Source organism: Heteronotia binoei, chromosome 12, assembly GCF_032191835.1.
Source record: "Heteronotia binoei isolate CCM8104 ecotype False Entrance Well chromosome 12, APGP_CSIRO_Hbin_v1, whole genome shotgun sequence".
NCBI classification, from domain to species: domain Eukaryota; kingdom Metazoa; phylum Chordata; class Lepidosauria; order Squamata; family Gekkonidae; genus Heteronotia; species Heteronotia binoei.
The window spans coordinates 23,604,172-23,626,072 of NC_083234.1; the positions used below are offsets into that span (position 1 = coordinate 23,604,172).

Below are 21,901 nucleotides of genomic sequence, written 5' to 3' on the forward strand. Positions count from 1 at the left end.
CCCCATATGACAGTTGCAATCTGCCAATCAACATCTTCCGGCCATCCCTGGCCCAAAGGACGTCTGTCTTGCCTCAACCAGGGCCAGGGCTTTTTCAGGCCTGGTCCTGACATGGTGGAATCAGCTCCCCATGGAGATCCGGAGCCTACCAGACTTGTTACCATTCTGTTGGGCCTGTAAGACAGAGCTTTTCTGCCAGGCCTTCGTCTGAGGCAAGCAGGTGTCTTCTTCTTACTGTCCAAACCATCTACTGCCTTCCTTCGCAATGACTTACCACCTGAACTATTACATTTGGGCCGATAACTGTGTTTAGTCTACAAAATGTACCCGCCCTACCTGTATTACATTTTTACTGAGTTATGTGGTGTTGTTTAATTGCAGAGTATTAATTTTATTGTTGTATTGTAACTGTTTTTATGCCTGTGAGCCATCCTGAGCCCACATGAGGGAGGGTGGAATATAAATCCGCTAAATAAAAAAAAATAAAAATTTATCTGTTCTGCTAATGGTGGCACCTTCTTCTGGTGCAGAGTGGGGAGAGATGGCTTCAGTCTTACCCTTGGGCCATGCAGCAGGTCCCAGGTTCAATCGCCAGCATCTTCATTTAAAAGAGAAGAAGATGATATTGGATTTATATCCTGCTCTCCACTCCGAATCTCAGAGCAGCTCACAATCTCCTCTATCTTCCTCCCCCACAACAGATACGCTGTGAGGTGGGTGGGGTTGAGAGGGCTCTCACAGCAGCTGCCCTTCCAAGGACAACCTCTGCCAGAGCTATGGCTGCCCCAAGGCCATTCCAGCAGGTGCAAGTGGAGGAGTGGGGAATCAAACCTGGTTCTCCCAGATAAGAGTCCGCATACTTAACCACTACATCAGACTGGCTCTCAGCTAGGAAGGGATGTGAAAGACCTCTGCCTGAGACCCCAGAAAGCCACTGCCAGCCTGAGACAACACTGAGCACGATGGACCAATTATCTGACTCAGTATAAGGCAGTTTCATAGTTCCAGTGCTATCCATTCCAGTTCCATGCTACGGTCACCTCAAGAATAGATCACTGTAATGCTCTCTACATGGGGCTACCCTCGATGCTAACCCAGAGACTACAACTAGTGCAGAATGCTGCGGCACAGCTGTTAAATGGGGCTGCTGCGATGGGAGCACATTCAGCCAGTGCTGAGGGAGCTGCACTGGTTGCCTGTTGTGTTCCGAGTTCACTTCAAGGTGTTGGTATTAACCTTCAAAGCCCTTTATGGTCAGGGACCTGCCTATCTACGGGACCGCCTTTCCCCATATATCCCCCAGAGAGCACTGCGATCAGGGACAAAAAATCTGTTGTCCGCCCCTGGCCCAAAAGAAGCCAGGCTGTGTGTGATGAGATCCAGGGCTTTTTCGGTGGCAGCACCAGAACTTTGGAACACCCTTCCAGAAGCCATAAGGGCCCTGCGGGATTTGTCTGCATTCCGCAGGGCCTGTAAGACCGAACTGTTTAAACAGGCTTTTGCTGTTTGACTGAAAAAGGGCTGCCACCGGACATCTTATAGAATGCTGGCGATCACAGTCGAGAATTCAATACTGCCTATAACTGTATTGAAACAGCGCCTTAGAATGGTTTTAAAATTGATATAAGTAAATTATGGTTTTATATATTTTATTGGATTGATTGTATTTTATGATGTTGTAAGCCGCCCTGAGTCCGCTTGCGGAGAGAGCGGGATATAAATTGAAAGTAATAAATAAATAAATAAATATTTGCCCCAGTTAGGGAGGGGCTCTGAAAATTAACTGATTGAAAACCAATGTACAGTTTTTGTGAAATTATCCTGTGCCGCAGGAAAGGGGTGCAATTTGGATTGTGGCCAGCAAATGAGAATTATATCTATTTTTTTTACAACTTGCTGGCAAGGTAGAATTTTTTTTGGGGGGGGGAGTATGCTTGTTTGCTCTGATTGCTCTGAAGGCTGCTTTAATGATCACTACTGCTGCAGCTTCGTTTCCTGCTTTTCAACAGGTATATCTGCAAGCAAAACAATATTGCATGTTCCGAGTAACTCCTTTTTTCACAGGGAAACCTGCCTGGCAGAGGCTATTACTAGAATCTCCTACTGTTTATTGAAGTTAGGAGCATAAAGCAATAAGTTTATGAGCTTATTTTACAAGATTCAGCATCCTGGATTTACTGGAAAATTAGAGACCAATCAACCGTTGCAAGATGGTGGTGGTATAAATCTAGGTATTTGCCATAAATGAGAATCAGTCGGATGTTCAATAAGGTACCTCAAACAGTGAAGGGTATTTACCAAAAATGCAAATTACACTGGTCCCTTTGAACTCAAATATGGGATCCATTTGATAAATTCTCCGAGCTTAATTGTGAGCACTGACAACCAAGGGCTTTTTTTTATTGCTGTAATTATGAATTCGTCTGGTTTTAACTTCATGCACTGTATGAAGGGGACGAGAGACAATATTTGCCTGAATGGGCTTTGCAACAGATGTGGATCATCAGGGTCTTGAACAAAGGGCTTTCTGGATATCAGTCCCATTCTCCCCCCCACCCCCATCAAACTTGCAGCTTTTTTTGGCAATTCATTCACAATCCACTTTCGTACAGTAAGGGGAAAAAACTGGGGAAAGTCTTCCCATGGGCTCAAATTTAAGACACCCTTTTGAACAAGCTGCCCAGAAATATCTAAACACCACAATTCACTTTTGTTCAGGCTAACACAGCCCCTGCGAATGAGCAAAGCGACAATCAAACTGAATGGGCAGAAGTGTCATTTTTTACAGTCTGGCTCTCTCTTGGTTTCCCTGGTTGTGTTTACAATGGCAGTCACACCTGTCACAGCACCCGAAGAGCACCAAGTGCCCAGGCGAGGCAGAGGCTCTTAGGCTTGGGTGTTTGCTTTGTCTGAGCCAGCTTTTATTATTATTATTTTTAAATAGATAAACTCTTTGGCTCGAAAGGGAGTCAGACGTTGAGAGCGAGGACCTTTGTCGCTACCTTTGCAAACATGTTTTCTCTTCTGAGGGCTGGGGGCTGCAAGGAGAAGCAGGGGCCGGGAGACGGGCGGCTGAAGTGGGCAGTCGCTTCTGAGACAAAAGGAGCACCTGCAAAGTGTATTAATCCACAGTGCATAGGGTGGGTTAGAGGGCGCGCTTCTCTCAGTCTCTGAGGCAGATGGCTGAGGTAAAAAACATAGCCTTGGAATCACAGAACATCCCCTTCTGAGGGCAAAATGGCACAAGGTCAGTTCCCTGGCCTAATAATTTTTTAAATCCTGCCCCTTTCCCAATGTGCTCAGGGCTGTGCACACATTGCTCCATTCCCTGTTAGGTAGAAAGGCTGAGGGTTACCAAAGTGCTTCATGTCAATTTGCGTGTGAGAAGAAGAAGAAGAGGAGGAGGAGGAGGAGATGCTTACAAATCAGAGTGGCTTACAAATTTGCGTGTGAGAAGAAGAAGAAGAGGAGGAGGAGGAGGAGATGCTTACAAATCAGAGTGGCTTACAAATCTTCTTTCCCTTCCCCTCCCCTCCCCTCCTCACAACAGACACCCTGTGAGGTAGGTGGGGCTGAGAGAGCTCTCCCAGAACTTCTCTGGAGCAGAACAGCTTTGAGAGAACTTGCAGCTGACTCAAGGTCACATCAGCTGGTGCATGTGGAGGAGTGGGGAATCAAACCCAGTTCTCCCAGATAAGAGTCTGCACACTTAACCACTATACCAAACTGTTCTGTGTCCCACCCACACCCAACAACAGCAGCCATTCATGTGGGGAGGGAAATTCACAAGGTGGTGATGATGTTATTTCTCAAAGCCAAACAATTTGTTACATTGAGAGTCTGTGAGATGTCTGGGTTAGACTGCTCAGGGTGACCTGGGTTCAGATCCCCGCTCTGCCATGAAGCTTGCCGGGTGGTCTTGAGTCTGTTACTCTCTCCCTCTCTCAGCCTAGCTTACCTCACAGGGATGCTGGAAGGATAAAATGAGGCAGGAAGAACTCTCTATTTTGCCCATGGAAAATGAGTGGGGCAAATACACTGGAGAGTGAGCTGGGGGTGCATGCTTCAGCTTGTATTTTAGTGGTGAAAAGCAGCCGAGGGGGGTGGATTTGGGTTGGGATTGTGGTGTTGAGGCAAGCAATGTTGACCTTTTAGTGCCTCGATTGGTCTTTAAGGCAGACGGTTGAGGTTAAATGCACAGCGGCAGAGTAATTTCCTTTATACAAACCGTCTCTCCCGCCCCCCACACACCATATGCACAAAGTTAAGAAAAACTATTGGTACAATAGCCTTTTCCCTTTCCTGTAGCTAATAGTTTGGTGGGGGAAGATTTCTGTTTGGGATATGATGTCAGGAGAAGGCTTAACTAGGGTTGCCAAGTACCCAGCTTGCCAGAGCGGAGGACTTTCGCACACGTGTTGCACCATAGAGCACTATAGAGTTTTCCCTCCGAAATGGCTAGAGCGTCCGGGAAAACTAGAGTTTTCCCGGAAATGCCTAGAGTGGCCCTGCACAGGCACTGTCATTTTGATGACGTCACTTCCGGGTGATGTCATCGCACCAGCGATGTAGGGAGAGGTTCCCCTCACCGGCCCAATTCCCCGCCTGGACTGGGGGCTTGGCAGTCCTAGGCTTAACCCTTCACTGACTGAGGGCTCAGATCAAATCTCAGGAACCAAACAGAAAGCAAGAAACCAAACATGAGTAATTTAGGGTTGCCAATCCCCAGGTGGGGGCAGGGGATCCCCTGGTTTGGAGGCCCTCCCCCCCCCGCTTCAGGGTCGTCAGAAAGCGGGGGGAGGGGAGGGAAATGTCTTCTGGGAACTCTATTATCCCCTATGGAGATTTATTCCCATAGAAAATGATGGAGAATTGATCTGCGGGTATCTGGGGCTCTAGGGGGGCTGTTTTTTGGGTAGAGGCACCAAATGTTCAGTATAGTATCTAGTGCCTCTCCCCAAAATACCCCCCCCCAAGTTTCAAAAAGATTGGACCAGGGGGTCCAATTCTATGAGCCCCAAAAGAAGGTGCCCCTATCCTTCATTATTTCCTATGGAAGGAAGGCATTGAAAAGGTGTGCCGTCCCTTTAAATGTGATGGCCAGAACTCCCTTTGGAGTTCAATTATGCTTGTCACAGCCTTGATCTTGGTTCCATCCCTAATGTCTCCTGGCTCCACCCCCAAAGTCCCCAGATATTTCTTGAATTGGACTTGGCAACCCTAGAGTAATTGTGTGTTATCTCTGCAGACTTACAATCAGGTTTTTTTTTATTTTGTAGAAAAAGCCCAGCAGGAACTCATTTGATTATTAGGCCACACCCTCTGATGTTACCATTGTTTTGCACAGGGCTTTTTTGAAGAAAAAGCTCAGCAAGGATTCATTTGAATATTAGGCCACACCCCTGACACCAAGCCAGCTGGAATTGCATTCCTGTGTGTTCCTGCTCAAAAAAAGCCCTGCTTACTATATAGGTATTGTGTGTGTGTGGATATCTTTCGTAACAATTGTGCAATAACATAAATATCACAACAATAAACATGTATAAAACCAAACCATCAATATAATTACAACAATAGCATAAAATACATTCTGGGCAGCCTAAAATGATGTTGATAAACCAGCCAGAAGCAGACCATAAAGCATTTAGCTCCAGCCCAGAGAGCAAAAACTTTTTGTCCTGGCTCCTAGAAGAAAGTAACCTAGGCACTAGGTGGCCTCAAATGGGAGGGCATTCCAAAGGTGAGGTGCAATCACAGAAAAGCATGTTGCCATTCGTCTCTGAAGGCCTGGAGTACAAAGAGCAGGGCTTCAGAACAGGATCTTAATCGGTAGGCCAGATAATATGGGTGGAGGCAGCCTCTAAAAATAACCTAGCCACAAGCCATTTAGAACCAGCATGCTGAATTGTGCCCAGAAACACAATCCTTCCTTAAAATTTCACCCAGACTTACTCGTTTTCCCGTGCATCAGAGTGGTTTAAAGATGCCACCCTAAACCTACACCGGTTTCCCACTAGCCTTACCTCGCTCTCACTCTCCTCTTCTCAGTGGGGCTTCTGTCGGATTTTGCATAAGCTGCCCCGAGGCTACAACTCGCTCCGCATCTTTTGCGCAGCAAACAAGATCCTCTAAAAACCAGTTTCTGTTTGCCACGCGAAAAAGGTGAAGCTAGTTGCAGCCCCGGGACAGATAGTGTGAAATCTGATGGAAGGTCCGCGGAGAAGAGGAGCGTGAGAGTGGATAAGGCTAGTGGGAAATCGGTCCTACTGTCGCGACAACAAAGAGTGGGATCCCCTTTCATTCACAGAGGCTCAGTGTGTCTAAATAGGAAAATGGGAACTATATAACCAGCTCCCTTACTGAGGCTCTTCTTTTCAGGAACCAAACAAGTTCAACTTAGGCAAAGCAAAAGAATGATACCCTTGAAGCTGTGGAACTTCTTCTCCTTGAGGGCCTCCCAAAACCCTAGTCTGAGCATCTACTGAAGGTGCTACTGCAAAGCCAATACAATTCAGCTTTGCTGCTGCTGGCCAAGCTGAAGCAGGGCGTTCAGAATCGGCATTTTGCATAGGCAAGGACGTTTAAATGCTGGGTTTGGTGGGTTTTTTTTTAAAAACCAAACTTTCAATAAGCTTGCACATTACAAGCTTATATTTCCACACAAAGGGCATTTTTAAAGAAAAGAAAAACCTCTTTTATTGTTTTTTTAAACACAGATTTAGACAATTTGGGGGGAAAGAAAAAAAAAAGGCAGGATCTCTAATAATGTGAAGTTCCAGGCATGTTTCTTAAGCCAAACTCATCAGCTCACAGTGCACACTCTGAACTGGCAAACCTTAAACTGAAACAGACTCTGCTGGCTTGTCTGTAGGTGGAGAGGGTTAGGCTTATAAACCCCGGGTGAAGCTGGGATTTAGATTAAGTGATTGCGAGGGGAAATGGAGTCAGCTGCTGCAGGATGTGGGAATCAGGCAGAATGACGAGACATAACCTTTTGCAGAATTTATTTTAAATAAAGTGTGTGCCTCATGCTGGAAGACGCAGTCTCAAAGGCATGACTTAGCTAAAGCCCAAAATTCCCTGGTTGAAAGAGAGCAGGCAGAAATGGTGTATTCTGCCAGAAAAGTGAAGCATATTTCACTCAGTGAACTACACAAATTCTCCAGGCAAGCAGAAGTCCATGGAGGATGTCATCAGGAAAGATTTTAGAGGATCCCTCATCTGTTTTTCCCCTTGGTCTGTAGGCAGAGTTTTCATTTCCCAGCTTTGGGCAAGAGAAATCTCCCTGCTCCCTGTCACTGCTTGACAGGGAGGTGGAGGAAAAATGGAAATGTGATTCAGCATTGCATCATTCTAGGATTTGCCCTAAACTCTAGGGTTGAATCACAGAGGTTTTTTTGGTGAATCCTAGAGAGTCACGCCAACTCAATGATGTCACTTCCAGTGTGCATTGGAAGTGACTTCACTGTCTTGATGTGATGCCAGTCTGGTAGAATCTCTCCCAGTATGTGCCAGAACTGTGATTTCAACCTTATATGTAAGCAACTGACGCTATTTATATTTGCTTGGAAAGACATTATTTCAAATGGACTTGATTCTAAGTAAACATACTTAGGATGGGACTGGGTTTGGTTGGCTTTACAGAGGCACAAACTATAAAGCAGTCTGTCAATTTCAAAACTAAACTTTAATACTAGAGAAGCTATTCATAAGATGTGAAATAGCTAAGTGAAAGAAACTCACCTTCTTTGGTACTGAGTCGTGAGGAAGGCTCTGTGTGGGCTGGTGTGTTGTAGGACAACAATGAGCTACCTGGGGGGTGAGGAAAGGAAACAAAGAAAATGAAATTTAGTCACAAATAAAGAGTATATTTTGCACTGTTTACAGAAAATGCTGGGAGATTCAGGGAGATTTTTACATTACAGCTATCCACAGTTGTGTTTTTGTCTTTGAAGGGAGCTGGGCTGCAAGCAGAAGAAGGAAGCAGGAAAGAAAGGTTTCCTGGCTTTGTGTGAGAAGGGAGTCCAGTTATGTAGTTTGACTTTCAGGGTGGCATCTCTTATCTCAAAGTCAAACCACATAACTGGACTTCCGCATCTAATTAAGAAATAATGAGAAAGGTAGGCTTACTTTGATGTAAGTGTGTTGCTGGAACATGCTTTCTTCTTTGCCATTTCCTTAGAAGTAACCATCCCCATGACCATTAGCAGTTTGGGGTAAGGTACATCCACTAACACTTCTAGTCGGAAAGTTTCCCTGTCAGTTGGATAAATGGCTGAACCCCTGTCTGTCTTTGCTGCCTTTCCCATGGCTCATACATCTCAAAGGAGACACTAAAGTAACAGAACGTCAGTCATTTCTGCTGATCCATGTCAGCATTTTTTAAACAGTCAGATTAATAAAGTATAGAAGGCCGAGGGGAGATCTCATGTTTGAAAATGTCCCTGCATAAAAGAATTTCATGCCTGCGGAAAGCAGGCATGGTGATGGTAGGGGGAGTATTTAAGTGCAGAATATTCAAACAAAGGATGCTCCACCCCCAAATTCTAAAGCACTCCAGTCACAGGGGCCAATGCCATGGATTTATTAATTTAGTTCATTTTACTGTCACTCTTACTTTGAGGAAAAAAGAGTGACGTACGTGGTTCTTCCCTTGTCCGGCTTTGTGCTCATGACAATCCTGCAAGGTAGGTTAGATTGGGAGAGAATGATTAGCCTGAGGTCACTCAGGAAGTTTCACAGCGAGCTGGGACTTGAACCCAGGTCTCACCAGTCCTAGTCCAGCATTACACCTCACTGGCCATTCTTCTGCATGTGTCTGCTGGAATGGCACACCCTAGCAAAATCCTCTTCACTATAATCCTGTGAAACTGCTTCATACTGACTCAGAACACTGATCTGTATAACTCTATGTTATTTCCATCTAACTGAGAAGAGAAAGGTCTTTCTCAGATATGGTTGCCATCTTTGGGTCAGAAAGTCCCTGGAGATTTGGGGTTGGAGCCTGCAGAGGAAGGAACTTGAGGAAGGGGAGGAACCTCAGAGGGGCATAATGCCATAGAGTCTGCATTCCAAGGCAGACATTTTCTCCAGGGGAAAAGAGCTTGGTCATCTGGAGATCAATTATAATCAGGGCCTTTTTTGGTAGCGGGAACTCCTTTGCATATTAGGCCACACACCCTTGATGTACAATCCTCCAAGAGCTTACAGGGCTCTTAGTACAGGGCCTACTGTAAGCTCTTGGAGGATTGGCTACATCAGAAGTGTGTGGCCTAATATGCAAAGGAGTTCCTGCTACAAAAAACGCCCTGGTTATAATCCTGGGAGAACTCCAGAGCCCACTTGAAAGTTAATAACCTGGTTCCCAGGATCTAAGGATTAATTATTAGGAAGTAAATCTGGAAATTCATTCATTCATTCATTCATTCATTCATTCATTCATTCATTCATTCATTCATTCATTCATTCATTCATTCCCTGCTTTTGACCCCTGTGGAGACACAAAGCATCTTCCAACATTGTTCTCCCCTCCTCAGTTTTTCCTCCATCCATACAGCAACCATCCTCTGAGGTAGGTCAAGCTGAGAGAATGACTGGCTTAAAGGCCTCCAGCAAGCTCCCATGGCAAAATGGGGATTGGAACCTGGGTCACTCAGATCAAACACTAAAAGTGTATCCACTGCTCTGTGGCTGGCTCTTTAAGGACTGCCTGTACTTATATATTTATGACTGAAGGGCTTTCTTTTGGGGGGGGGGCGGTATGTACTTTTTGCAAATACCCAAGAAGAGAATAATATATGCCTGCCATATTTTCAGGCTGAGTGGAAGGGGATCCTGATTTCCAAGCTCAGCATACCCAATACCCATCACCCTTCTTAACTACCATGAGACGAGACTCCCAGTGATTAAACAGCCCGCTTATGCCGCTGAGATGCAGTGAATTGGTGTGTGTGGGGGGTGGGGAAGGGGACAGAGAGAATTACTGTTAAATGAACTTGTCAGATAGAGCTTGGGCCATTCTGCCCTGAACGACACAAGCTGGGCCAGCTGAAAGGGAGAACCTCGGCCCCAGTTTATTGCTAGAAGTTCTCACCTTTGCCCAACAGTCTGAGGTTTCTGGTGGGAACACCAGAAAAGGAGGGGAAAAATGTGTTTCCTATTAACAGCTTTAAATGAAAAAGGGAGGGGAAGAAGAGAGAAAGGGAACCAGAGACGGCAAGGGCTTACAGGGCAGGAGACGGATGGGAAAGCCAGAATCCCAAGGTTTAATATCTAAAGGAGTGGTTCTGGGGTGCAGCCACAATTTCCAGACTGGGGAGGCATTGGCTTTAAGTCCAGGTGTGGGCTCATAGAGACTTAGTGACGAGGGGAAAAGCACTCTGCATGTACTCAAAAAGGTGCTTTGGAGAGCAACCTTAAGCAGGTATTTTCAGAATTGTACAGAGTTCTGTTCAATGGGGTTTCGTCCCAGGAACACGTTTTAGGATTACACTGTGTCTTGTTCCCCAAATCCAAGTCCTAACCCAGAATGTAGATTTCACGACCGAGGCCCAGCTCCCATTATATCCTGCTTATATAACCTTTGCCATAAACGAGGAGGACTCCTGTTTATAAGGAATCACTACTTTGGCCACCAAGTGAAAAGGGAGCACTCACTGGAGAAGACCCTGATGCTGGGGAAGACAGAAGGCAAAAGAAGAAGGGGACGGCAAAAGATGAGATGGCTGGACAGCGTTAGTGATGTAACTAACACAAATTTGAGCAGAATTTGGAGGATGGTGGAAGACAGGAGGGCCTGGTGTGACTTTGTCCTTGGGCTCGCAAAGAGTCAGACTCGACTGCGCAACTGAACAACTAATATCCCATACGAACCTGTCCCTCTGTTGAGATTATCATTGGTGGCCCTGCTTCTAGGATAGAGTTGCTAGCCTCCGGGTGGGGCCTGAAGATCTCCCACTTTTACTACTTATCTCCAGCTGGCAGAGATCAGCTCCACTGGAGGAAATGGCTACTTTGAAGGGTGGACTCCACGGCATTTTACCCTGCTGAGGCATTGCACCCCACGGCATTTTACCCCTCCCCAAACCTCACCCTCTCCAGGTATTTTCCAACACAGACCTGGCAACCCTATTCTGGAGCTACCCATTCATTGGGTCCATTTTTTAAAATCCCATCCTTCCTCCAAAGACCACACGGTGACATGAATGTATCTCCTTCCCTCTGAGGCATGGGAGACTGAAAGACTGCAACAGGTCTGCATCAGGCAGACTCTGGTGGAACGGGGGATGTGAACACAGGTTCCCCACATTGTAATCTTACACTCAGAGCCGGCCCTGCCACTAGGCAAACTAGGAGACTGCCTAGGCTGCCAGCCTTCTGGGTGCACCGAATTGGGCACCCCCTCCTGTGACTCAGTGATGTTATCCAGGGGTGGAATTCTAGCAGGAGCTCCTTTGCATATCAGGCCACACACCCCTGATATAGCCAATCCTCCAAGAGCTTTCAAGGCTCTTTTTTTGTAAGCTCTTGGAGGATTGGCTATATCAGGGATGTGTGGCCTAATAAGCAAAGGAGCTCCTGCTAGAATTCCACCTCTGATGTTATCAGTGTGGTGGTGGGGGGGTGGGGGCACCATAAGTTAGCCAGGCCCTGCTCACACTCTAACCAGTACATCACATTTGCTGCCACACAGTATGTGACCCATAAATTGCTTCTGCAAATCTGTTTCTTCTCCTCTGAAACCCTGAGCACCTTCACACAAAAACATATGAAGCTGCCTCTTGCTAATTTGGACCACTGCTCCGTCTACAAAGGTTGGTCTTGTCTGTTCTGATAGGCAGTGGCTCTTCAGGTTTTCAAGCATTCCCGTCACTTGCTTCCTGACGGCCAGTGTGGTATAGCGGTTAGTGTCAGTCAGAGTAGGATCTGGGAAACTCCACGTTTCAATCCCCACTCTGCCACAGAAGCTTGCTGGGTGACCTTGGGCCAGTCACCACACTCTCAGCATAACCAGAGCCAGTTTGGTGTAGTGGTTAAGTATGCGGACTCTTATCTGGGAGAACCGGGTTTGATTCCCCACTCCTCCACCTGCAGCTGCTGGAATGGCCTTGGGTCAGCCATAGCTCTTTCAGGAGTTGTCCTTGAAAGGGCAGCTGCTGTGAGAGTCCTCTCAGCCCCACCCACCTCACAGGGTGTCTGTTGTTGGGGAGGGAGATAAAGGAGATTGTGAGCCGCTCTGAGACTCTGAGTGGAGGGCGGAATATAAATCCAATATCTTCTTCTTCTTCTAACCTACCCTCTAGAAGGTTGTTGTGAGGACAGAACAGAGGAGAGGAGAATGATGCATGCTGCTTGAGGCTCCTGTTGAGGAGAAAGGCAGAAAAGAAATGAAATGAAACAGACAGGAGGTATCACTTGGGCCTCTTGCTGACTGGCACTCCATACCAGCCTGTCATCACCTCTGGTTATATGTGCAGACCTCAACCTTGCATCAAAAAAAAAATTGTGAATCAGTCCTCACATTCTGCAGTGCGTTTTTTTAGCTACTTTTGCAAGCAGGAACAGCGATCTTTGCAGGAACATTGATCAAGAAGCACCTCGATTCCGTTGTCATTCATGCTCCTGCTTCAGTGAGGAGTGAAGTTTCCCTGCTTTGCCATGAAGCTCACGGGGTAACCTTGGGTCAGTCACTCCCTCTCAGGGCTTTTTTTGAGCAGGAATGCAGTTCCGGCTGGCTTGGTGTCAGGAGGTGTGGCCTGATATGCAAATGAGTTCCTGCTGGGCTTTCTCTACAAAAAATCTCAATGTGAAACAATGGTGGTGTCAGGGGGTGTGGCCTAACATGCAAATGAGTTCCTGCTTGGCTGCTTCTACCAAAAAAGCCCTGCTCACTCTCCTACCTGGCCTACCTCGCAAGAGGGCTTGAGAGGATGAAACAGAGGAAGGGAGAACTATGTCCTCGGCCCCCAAGTTCCTTGAAGGGAGGATGAGATAATAATGTAATAGATTAACAAAATGGATCGAATACCATTTTTTCCTTTCAGCTATCCTCCCCTCCCCTAGACTGAGGGGGAAAGTAACAGCTACCCCATCGCTCCCTACAATAAAACAGGATAGTGGATTACCCCTTTCAAAAGGGATCTCTACCCAAATATTTCCACCCAGGAGGACATCACTGTTCACCCTTTTAACTGCTTGCACCATTTAAAAAAACATATTGGCCTTTCCATCCTGCTTTTCAGCCAAAGGTGGATTCCAATGCTGCTCGAGGGAGTCAAAATCTAATCTGAATGACAAAGTTAAATATAAAATGTTCCCCGAGTGTGTGCTTCAGCTGGACTCGATGCAGACATGACAGAAGGGAGCTTGGCTGCTTCCTGCTCCCCTCTTGGATGGCCTCATCAACAGAAGCTAGAAGAACCGGAGCTCTCAGCTCAGACACTGCTGCATGTAGGAGGTACCTACTCATTTCCCACTTTCCTTTGGGATGGCAGTTTCCAAAGCACCCCGGAAGAATTAGAGGTGACTGGGAGATTCTCTGACATTAATTTCATACCAAATGACTATCCTTTATGTGCAAAGTCCTTCAGCAAACAGAAGATGAATTGCTAGTACCATTGCTACTTCCAAGGAAGGCATGCACAGTTTGGTTAAGTTTGGGGCATCCCTTTGTAGGTTATGCAAGACATAAATACGCCCCAAACTTAACGCTCAACGGCTTAACGGTTTCAGTATTTTTGCATCATAAACCTCCACTGCCATTGGAACTAACTGACCGCCACACTGAAAAAAGAATTTCAGAGTAGTAGCCGAGTGGACTTTTGTTCCTTCCAAGACATCAAGATGAGTGGACCAAGTGTTGGAAGCTGTAAACTGGAACCGAAGGCAGCAATGCAAGTAACTGAAACTTTAGTTTATTTTCTATTTAGTTGCCTTCAGCACTCTCTTCCGTAAGAGCCAAAATTACTTCTCCAAGTCAAGCAAGCTGCCAGAGAATGCATTTAAAGTTGCTTTCTTTCCACTTCTCCCTCATCTCTTTTCCTTCCTCCCTCCCTCCCTCATCTGATGTTCATGTCTTGTGGATCTCAAACATCTGGTGTTTATTCTATGAGGCTCTTACATTAAGCAAGTTTGGCCACCCCTGTGTTAAGAAGAAGAAGACTGCAGATTTATACCCCGCCCTTCTCTCTGAATCAGAGACTCAGAGCAGCTTACAATCTCCTATATCTTCTCCCCCCGCAACAGACACCCTGTGGGTGGGGCTGAGAGAGCTCTCACAGCAACTGCCCTTTCAAGGACAACTCTGCGAGAGCCACTACACCAAAACAATAATCAATTTGGGCTTAAGTCCTAGTTTGACTGTAGAATCTGTTTGTTCCACCAACGTGCCCTGGGGCATGTAGGCGTTGTAATTTTGGTACAGGACTTAACTGTTTGCAAAGACAGGAAATGAATTTGACAGGCAGAAGGAGCTAGGACTGCCAACTCTGGGGTGGGAAATGCCCAGAGATTAGGGGTGTGGCCTAGGGAGGGTGGGGTTTGGGGAGAGGAGGATCTTCAGTGGAGTCTAATGCCACAGAGTCTGTCTTCCAAAGCAGTCATTTCAGCCCCGTAGCTAGGGGCGGTAGGAGGAGGGGGCCATGGGGGAGGGGCCCCTTTAAATGGTGCAGGAGACTGGTGACTGCTCCTGCCACCCCTCCTGCATAATTTAGACCCCCACCGATCAGCTGGTTTCTGAGCCCTATAAATGGCATGGGAGGGGCAGCAGCTGCTCCTGGATGCCCCTCCCATGTGATTGAAATCACGCAGGAGGGAGGCAGCAGCCTGAAGGTGAGGGGCCACCCAAAACTGTCAGGGGGCCAGGCCCCGTGGGCCCCTGGTTAGCTACGAGACTGAGTCATTTTTTCCGTGGGAATTGAGCTGTGTAGTCTGGAGAGCAGCGGAAAATCTGGGAAATCTCTAGACCTTATTTGGAGGTCAGCAATCCTAGGAGCACTTGCAATGTGGTGTAGTGGTCAAGAGTGGTGGACTCTAATCTGGAGAACCGGGTTTGATTCCTCACTCCTCCTCCACGTAAAGCCTGCTGGGTGATCTTGGGCCAGTCCCAGTTCTCTTAGAGCTCTCTCAATCCCACCTGCCTCACAAGGTGCCCGTTGTGGGGAAAGGAAGGGAAGGTGCTTGTAAGCTGCTCTGAAACTGAGTCCCGACTAGCCTCATGCCGCTCTCACTCTCCTCTTCTCCATGGGGCTTCTGTCGGATTTCACACTCTCTGCCCCGGGGCTGCAACTAGCTCCGGCTCTTTTGTGCAGCAAACAAGATCCTCTAAAAACTGGTTTCTGTTTGCGATGGGAAATACACGTTGAATTCAGAGGCTTGCAGTGGCAATAATTGGAGTCGAGGCTTAAGCTTATCAAAAGAAATAAAGTTTACTAGAAAACATCAGGATAGGATACTTGGGATAAAAAAGAAAAACAATTCAGCATACCAGCTAGTCTAATTATGTCTGTCCTTTACATGGCTACATTATACAACCCTTTGTCTAACAGTTCTTCTTCCCAAAGAGCATTTCGCCAGGAAGAAGAGCAATTCAGTTTGCATACAAGATCAAAGCATTTCACACCTAACATCCTTTCTGACCAATGTTGTATTTACATCTTTCACAGGCAAAGAAGACTCTGCACATACTTGGGTTTAGGTTACATATCATTTCCTCTTTCGGGTAAACAGTTAACTCTATAATGTCTGAAATGTGCATAGCTTGTATTCCAACAGTTTGCTGTGCAAAAAAGGCAAAGCAAGCTGTAGCCCCGAGGCAGATAGTGTGAAATCTGACGGAAGCCCTGCGGAGAAGAGGAGTGGGAGAGCGGCATAAGGCTAGTGGGGAATCGGTCCCACACTCCTTAAGGTAGAGAAAAGCAGGGGATAAAAACCAACTCTTCTTCTTCTGCATAGAGACAAGAGGCAGAATATTTGCATACAAGCAGGTTGAATGTGGGGTTGGCTCTCTGACCCAGCCAAAACAAAGTGCCATCTTGGGCATTCCTGTTAGATAAAAGAATCCTGAAACCGCCTTTGTCACAAGGAAAAAAGAAGATCTTGCAAAGTGCCTTTTTTTTTTTTGCAGTTGAGAAACTCAGTGCCAAAACTTCCCCTTGGAAATTAAGGCTGGAAAAAAACTATAAATTCTCTTCAAAGGCATTGAGCTGCAAGGGAGTTACCCAGAAATCCAGAAACCAGACTGTCATTAGGCAGCCATAGAACAAGTGCTTGGAAAAGGAATTGTCTCCAGTAGCCAGCTTGCCTTCCTGGCCCACGAGCAGGCAGGAGCTGGCTCTAATGAGGATGACGAGTTTTTGTATCTTCGTCGAGGCACCTCAGTGCTGGCCAAAGATGCTGGCAGGGAGATGATCACGTAGCGCTGCCCTTGTCAAAAACTGCCACCTGATCTTACTGGCTGCTCTGCAAGGAAATAGGGGCCGGAGTAGGGTTGCCAGTTCCAGGCTGGGAAATACCTGGAGACTTTGGGGCTGGAGCCTGAGGAGGGTGAGGTTTGGGAAGGGGGGGGGGCTTCAGTGGGGTATAATGCCACAAAGCCTGCCTTCCAAAATGGCCATTTTCTCCAGGTGAACCGATCTCTGTCCCCGGGAAATCAGTTGTATTTCCAAGAGATCTCCAGCGACCACCTGGAGATTGGCAACTCTAGGCCAGGAACAGTTGCAAAGAGGGCTTTCCAAGACCACAAAAGCCGGGCTTTTGTGCAGTCCCTTTTCATATCTGAAGAAGTGAGCAGCGACTCATGAAAGCTCCTTCCCTGCCACAAATTGCGTTCGTCTTTAAGTTGCTCCTGGACTCTTGTTCTTGTCTGCCGCTACAGACAGACCAACATGGTTACTCATCTTGATTCCTCACTAGTGACTGCTAGTGAGGAATCAGTATACTTCTCATGTATCAACTTGTATTTTAAAATAGATCCAAGTGGGCAGCCTAAAGCAGTAGAACAAAGTAAGAGTCAAGTGCACCTTTAAGACCAACCAAGTTTTATTCAGAACATAAGCTTTTGTATGCCTGCATATGAAAGCTTACGTTCTGAATAAAACTTCGTTGGTCTTAAAGGTGAACTTGACTCTTACTTTGTTCTACTGTATTTTAAAATGTTGTTCTTCAAAAATTGACTATCAATAATTTCAACTACTGGCATCTTGGAATCACTAATTTCAATGATCCAACTCTTAGGAACTATCTCTGCTTTCTACCGGGCACTCACCAATGGTGGAGAATCCTTCACTATTGGCTCCCATATCTTGAAACATCAGTGTGTGTGTTGTGGGGGGGGGGGGGGTGGAATTAAAGGCTGAGGCTGACAGTGTGACATCACTCCCAAGGAAAGCCAGGTTTTCCCAGACGTGATGTCCTACCAACTCTGATGACTGCCCCCCATGTCCCCCTACCCTGTTTCTTGCTGGTTGCCGAGCTGTGCCTGGCACCTCTAATATGGAGCCAGCATGGTGTACTGGTTAAAGTATTGGATTAGGTTCCCACCCTCACTCTGTTGTTAGCTGTCTTTGAGCCAGTCTGTCTCAACCTAAGCTACCCCCCCCCCACTTCAGGGTTGTTGTGAGGATAAAAAGGAGGTGAGAAAAGTAATATTGTAAGCCACTTTGAGTCTCCAGTCCCTGGTTCAAATCCCCCCTCAGCCATGCAACTCACAGGATGACCTTGGGCTAGATACTCTCCATTGTGAAACTCAAACAGAGGAGGGATGAGATAATTGACGGAAGGGGTGAGATGTTTCTTCATGTTATCAAAGATTTCAGGTTTTCACGGCTGGTAACATCATTAGGGTTTGTAGAATCTTTCGGGATCAAGTGCCGTGTTCTACTGGAGAAAGTCTGGAAGGAAAACTTTCTCCAGTAAAACACGGCACTTGATCCTGAAAGATTCTACAAACCCTAATCGTTTCTTCATGTGTTTATTTGTTTTGTTTATATGTCATGTTTCTCCACACTGCAGCTTACATTGTTCTCCCCTCCTCCGTTTTATCCTCACAACCACCCTGTGAGGTAGGTTAGGCTGAAAGTTCATGACTGGTCCAAGGTCAGATCACTGATTAAGCTTTCATAGCAGAGTGGGGATTCAAACCTGCATTATCTAGATCCTAGTCTAAGACTTTGTGCCCTGACCTGGATAGCCCAGGCAAGCCTGATCTCATCAGATCTCAGAAGCTAAACAGGGTCCATTCTGGCAAGTACTTATATGAAAGACTTCCTTGGAATACCAGCAATCGGAAGGTGGGGGCAGGCTTTATTCAGCCACCTCCCTGAATATCCCCCAAGCCCCCAGTAGGGGTCAGTCACTGGAGGTCACCATGGCTTCCAGGTGCATGTGCTTGCACACACACACACACACAATAAAAAACAATCCCCCAAAAGAAAACCTGCTGAGGGCTTGCCATAAATTGGTTGTGACTCAACAGCAAAAAAAAAAACAACAACTTTTTTCGTAATACAGAAAGGATGCCAAATGGATCCATCCATTTTGCAAAGATTCCACTGTACTACTGTTGACAGGCATTTCTCTAACAGTTTTCATTCTCCTTTCCTTTTCTCTCCCAGCTGCTTCGCTTCCTCAGTTATTTGCCTCTAAAGACTAAGAAACATTGCTTTCATTTGATGGGCCTGGCAGAAAAACAGAGTAAAGTAACCGCTTACTTTCCCTGAGGTAACTGAGGTGAGACAGCAGGACTTCTGTGTTGTAGAGAGAGGTGGCCCGGAGGAAATCATCCTTATTCATTTTGCACAGCTCCTTGCCATCCATGTTTTGGAAAAGGTTGGTGTCAATCTCCATCAAACCGTATTCTTTTATGGCCCACTCCAGCCACTGGTGGACATGTTCCTGGGTCCATAATGTGGGATCTAGTGGGAGAGAAAAGAAGAATATTGAACCTTTTTGCTTTAGGACAAAAAAAGAAGTGTTTTTCTAATATCCATTTAATTAGACTTACAGTCTCTTCCACTATTCATTCCATAGCTATTTATTCCATAGCTACCCAACTTTCCCAAATATGTAGGCTTCGGAGAAATCCCCAGCAGCCTTGTTTTGAAGAAGATAAAGCAGGATAGAAGAAGAAGAAGATATTGGATTTATATCCCGCCCTTCACTCCGAAGAGTCTCAGAGCGGCTCACAATCTCCTTTACCTTCCTCCCCCACAACAGACACCCTGTGAGGTGGGTGGGGCTGGAGAGGGCTCTCACAGCAGCTGCCCTTTCAAGGACAACCTCTGCCAGAGCTATGGCTGACCCAAGGCCATTCCAGAAGGTGCAAGTGGAGGAGTGGGGAATCAAACCCGGTTCTCCCAGATAAGAGTCTGCACACTTAACCACTACACCAAACCGGCTCTCCAAACCGGATAGAAATGTTTTAAATAAACCGGATAGAAATGTTTTAAATAAAAAACATGAAGAAAATTCCAAAGGTGAGGGGCAGTCCCTGCAGGCTTGTAGCCACGGTGGAGGGGGGCTGTGGAGGCACTGCTCCCTGACTTCTGGGAAAGGGTGAAGCCTGCTTTTTTTGCCAGAAGCGACAAGTGGACAGGAAAGAGTGCCCCCTGACTTTTAAAATCCTGGCTATGCCCCTGAGTCCCTGGCAGTATCTCTTTGCACATGCTTAAAGGCTTGGCATGATCCTGATCTCTTAAAAGGACATGCTGGAATACAGAGGCTATTTAAAACTACAATCCTAGAAGCTCAGATAAAATATATACCACAAGTTAGGAAAGGCACAAACAGGTATAAGAAAAGGCCTGCATGGTTAACAAAGAAAGTAATGGAAGCTGTAAAAGGTAAGAAGGACTAGTCCAAGTGAGATTAATAAAAGGGAACACAGGCTGTGGCAAATCAAATGCAAGACTGTGATCAGGCAGGCAAAAAGGGACTATGAGGAGCATATTGCAAAAAACATAAAGGTCAACAATAAAAATTTCTTCAAATATATTAGAAGCAGGAAACCAGCCAGGGAGGCAGTGGGGCCCTTGGATGACCACGGGGTAAAAGGATTACTGAAGGAGGATAGGGAAGTGGCTGAGAAGCTGAATGCATTTTTTGCCTCCGTCTTCACTGTGGAAGATGAGAAATGTTTGCTCACTCCAGAATTACTAATTTTGGAAGGGGTGTTGAAAGACCTGAGTCAGATTGAGGTGACAAGAGCGGAGGTCCTACAACTGATTGATGAATTAAAAACTAACAAGTCACCAGGTCCGGATGGCATACATCCAAGAATTCTGAAACTTGTGGTTCTCCTAACAAAAATATGTAATCTTTCATTGAAATCTGCCTCTGTTCCTGAGGACTGGAAGGTAGCAAATGTCACCCCCATCTTTAAAAAGGGTTCCAGAGGAGATTCAGGAAATTACAGGCCAGTCAGTCTGACTTCAATACCGGGAAAGTTGGTAGAAGCCATTATCAAGGGCAGAATGAGTAGGCACATTGATGAACACAAGTTAGTGAGGAAGACTCAGCATGGGTTCTGTAAGGGAAGATCTTGCCTCACTAACCTGTTACAGTTCTTTGAGAGGGGGAACAAACCTGTGGACAAAGGGGACCCAATAGATATTGTTTACCTTGACTTCCAGAAAGCTTTTGATAAAGTTCCTCATCAAAGGCTCCTTACTAAGCTCAAGAGTCATGGAGTAAAAGGACAGGTTCTCTTGTGGATCAAAAACTGGCTAATTAATAGGAAGCAGAGAGTGAGTATAAATGGGCAGTCTTCGCAGTGGAGGACGGTAAGCAGTGGGGTGCCGCAGGGCTCGGTACTGGGTCCCATGCTCTTTAACTTGTTCATTAATGATTTGGAGTTGGGAGTAAGCTGTGAAGTGGCTAAGTTTGCAGATGACACTAAATTGTTCAGGGTGGTGAGAACCAGAGAGGATTGTGAGGCACTCCAAAGGGATCTGTTGAGGCTGGGTGAGTGGGCGTCAACGTGGCAGATGGGGTTCAATGTGGCCAAGTGCAAAGAATCCCAGCTACAAATACAAGTTGATGGGGTGTGAACTGGCAGAGACCAATCAAGAGAGAGATCTTGGGGTTGTGGTAGATAACTCACTGAAAATGTCAAGACAGTGTGTGATTGCAATAAAAAAGGCCAACACCATGCTGGGAATTATTAGGAAGGGAATTGAAAACAAATCAGCCAGTATCTTAATGCCCCTGTATAAATCGATTGTGCAGTTTCATTTGGAATACTGTGTACAATTCTGGTCACCGCACCTCAAAAAGCACATAGCATTGGAAAAAGTCCAGAAAAGGGCAACTAGAATGATTAAAGGTTTGGAACACTTTCCCTATGAAGAAAGGTTAAAACGCTTGGGGTTCTTTAGCTTGGAAAAACGTCAACTGTGGGGTGATATGAAAGAGGTTTACAAGATTATGCATGGGATGGAGAAAGTAGGGAAAGAAGTACTTTTCTCCCTTTCTCACAATACAAGAACTTGTGGGTATTCAATGAAATTGCTGAGCAGTCAGGTTAATACGGATAAAAGGAAGTACTTCTTCACCCAAAGGGTGATTAACATGTGGAATTCACTGCCACAGGAGGTGGTGGCAGCTACAAGCATAGCCAGCTTCAAGAGGGGATTGGATAAAAATATGGAGCAGAGGTCCATCAGTGGCTATTAGCCACAGTGTGTATGTGTGTGTGTGTATTGGCCACTGTGTGACACAGAGTGTTGGACTGTGTGGGCCATTGGCCTGTTCCAACATGGCTTATCTTATGTTCAGCCAGTGGGGCATGTTGGCCAAAAGGTGGTTTAGATTGGGCTTTTAGACTATTCCAGAAATTGACCCCTATCAATTACCTCCCATGTAGTATGAAAAGGGGAGAATGGCTATGGCTCACTGGTAGAGCACA

The 21,901-nt window shown here is 46.2% G+C and overlaps 1 protein-coding gene across 3 annotated transcripts in view; it reads right to left on the reverse strand.

Moving 5' to 3' along the window:
* FLI1 (Fli-1 proto-oncogene, ETS transcription factor) overlaps nucleotides 1–21,901 on the reverse strand; it is a 161,181-nt gene that overhangs the window by 34,606 nt on the left and 104,674 nt on the right. For all 3 annotated transcript variants that reach the window (XM_060250838.1, XM_060250837.1, XM_060250839.1), the window contains exons 4-5: nucleotides 18,708–18,911; nucleotides 7,744–7,812 (exon numbers count right to left, since the gene is read on the reverse strand). In XM_060250838.1, the coding sequence (XP_060106821.1) occupies nucleotides 7,744–7,812; nucleotides 18,708–18,911 (273 nt within the window). The remainder of the gene's footprint in view (nucleotides 1–7,743; nucleotides 7,813–18,707; nucleotides 18,912–21,901) is intronic.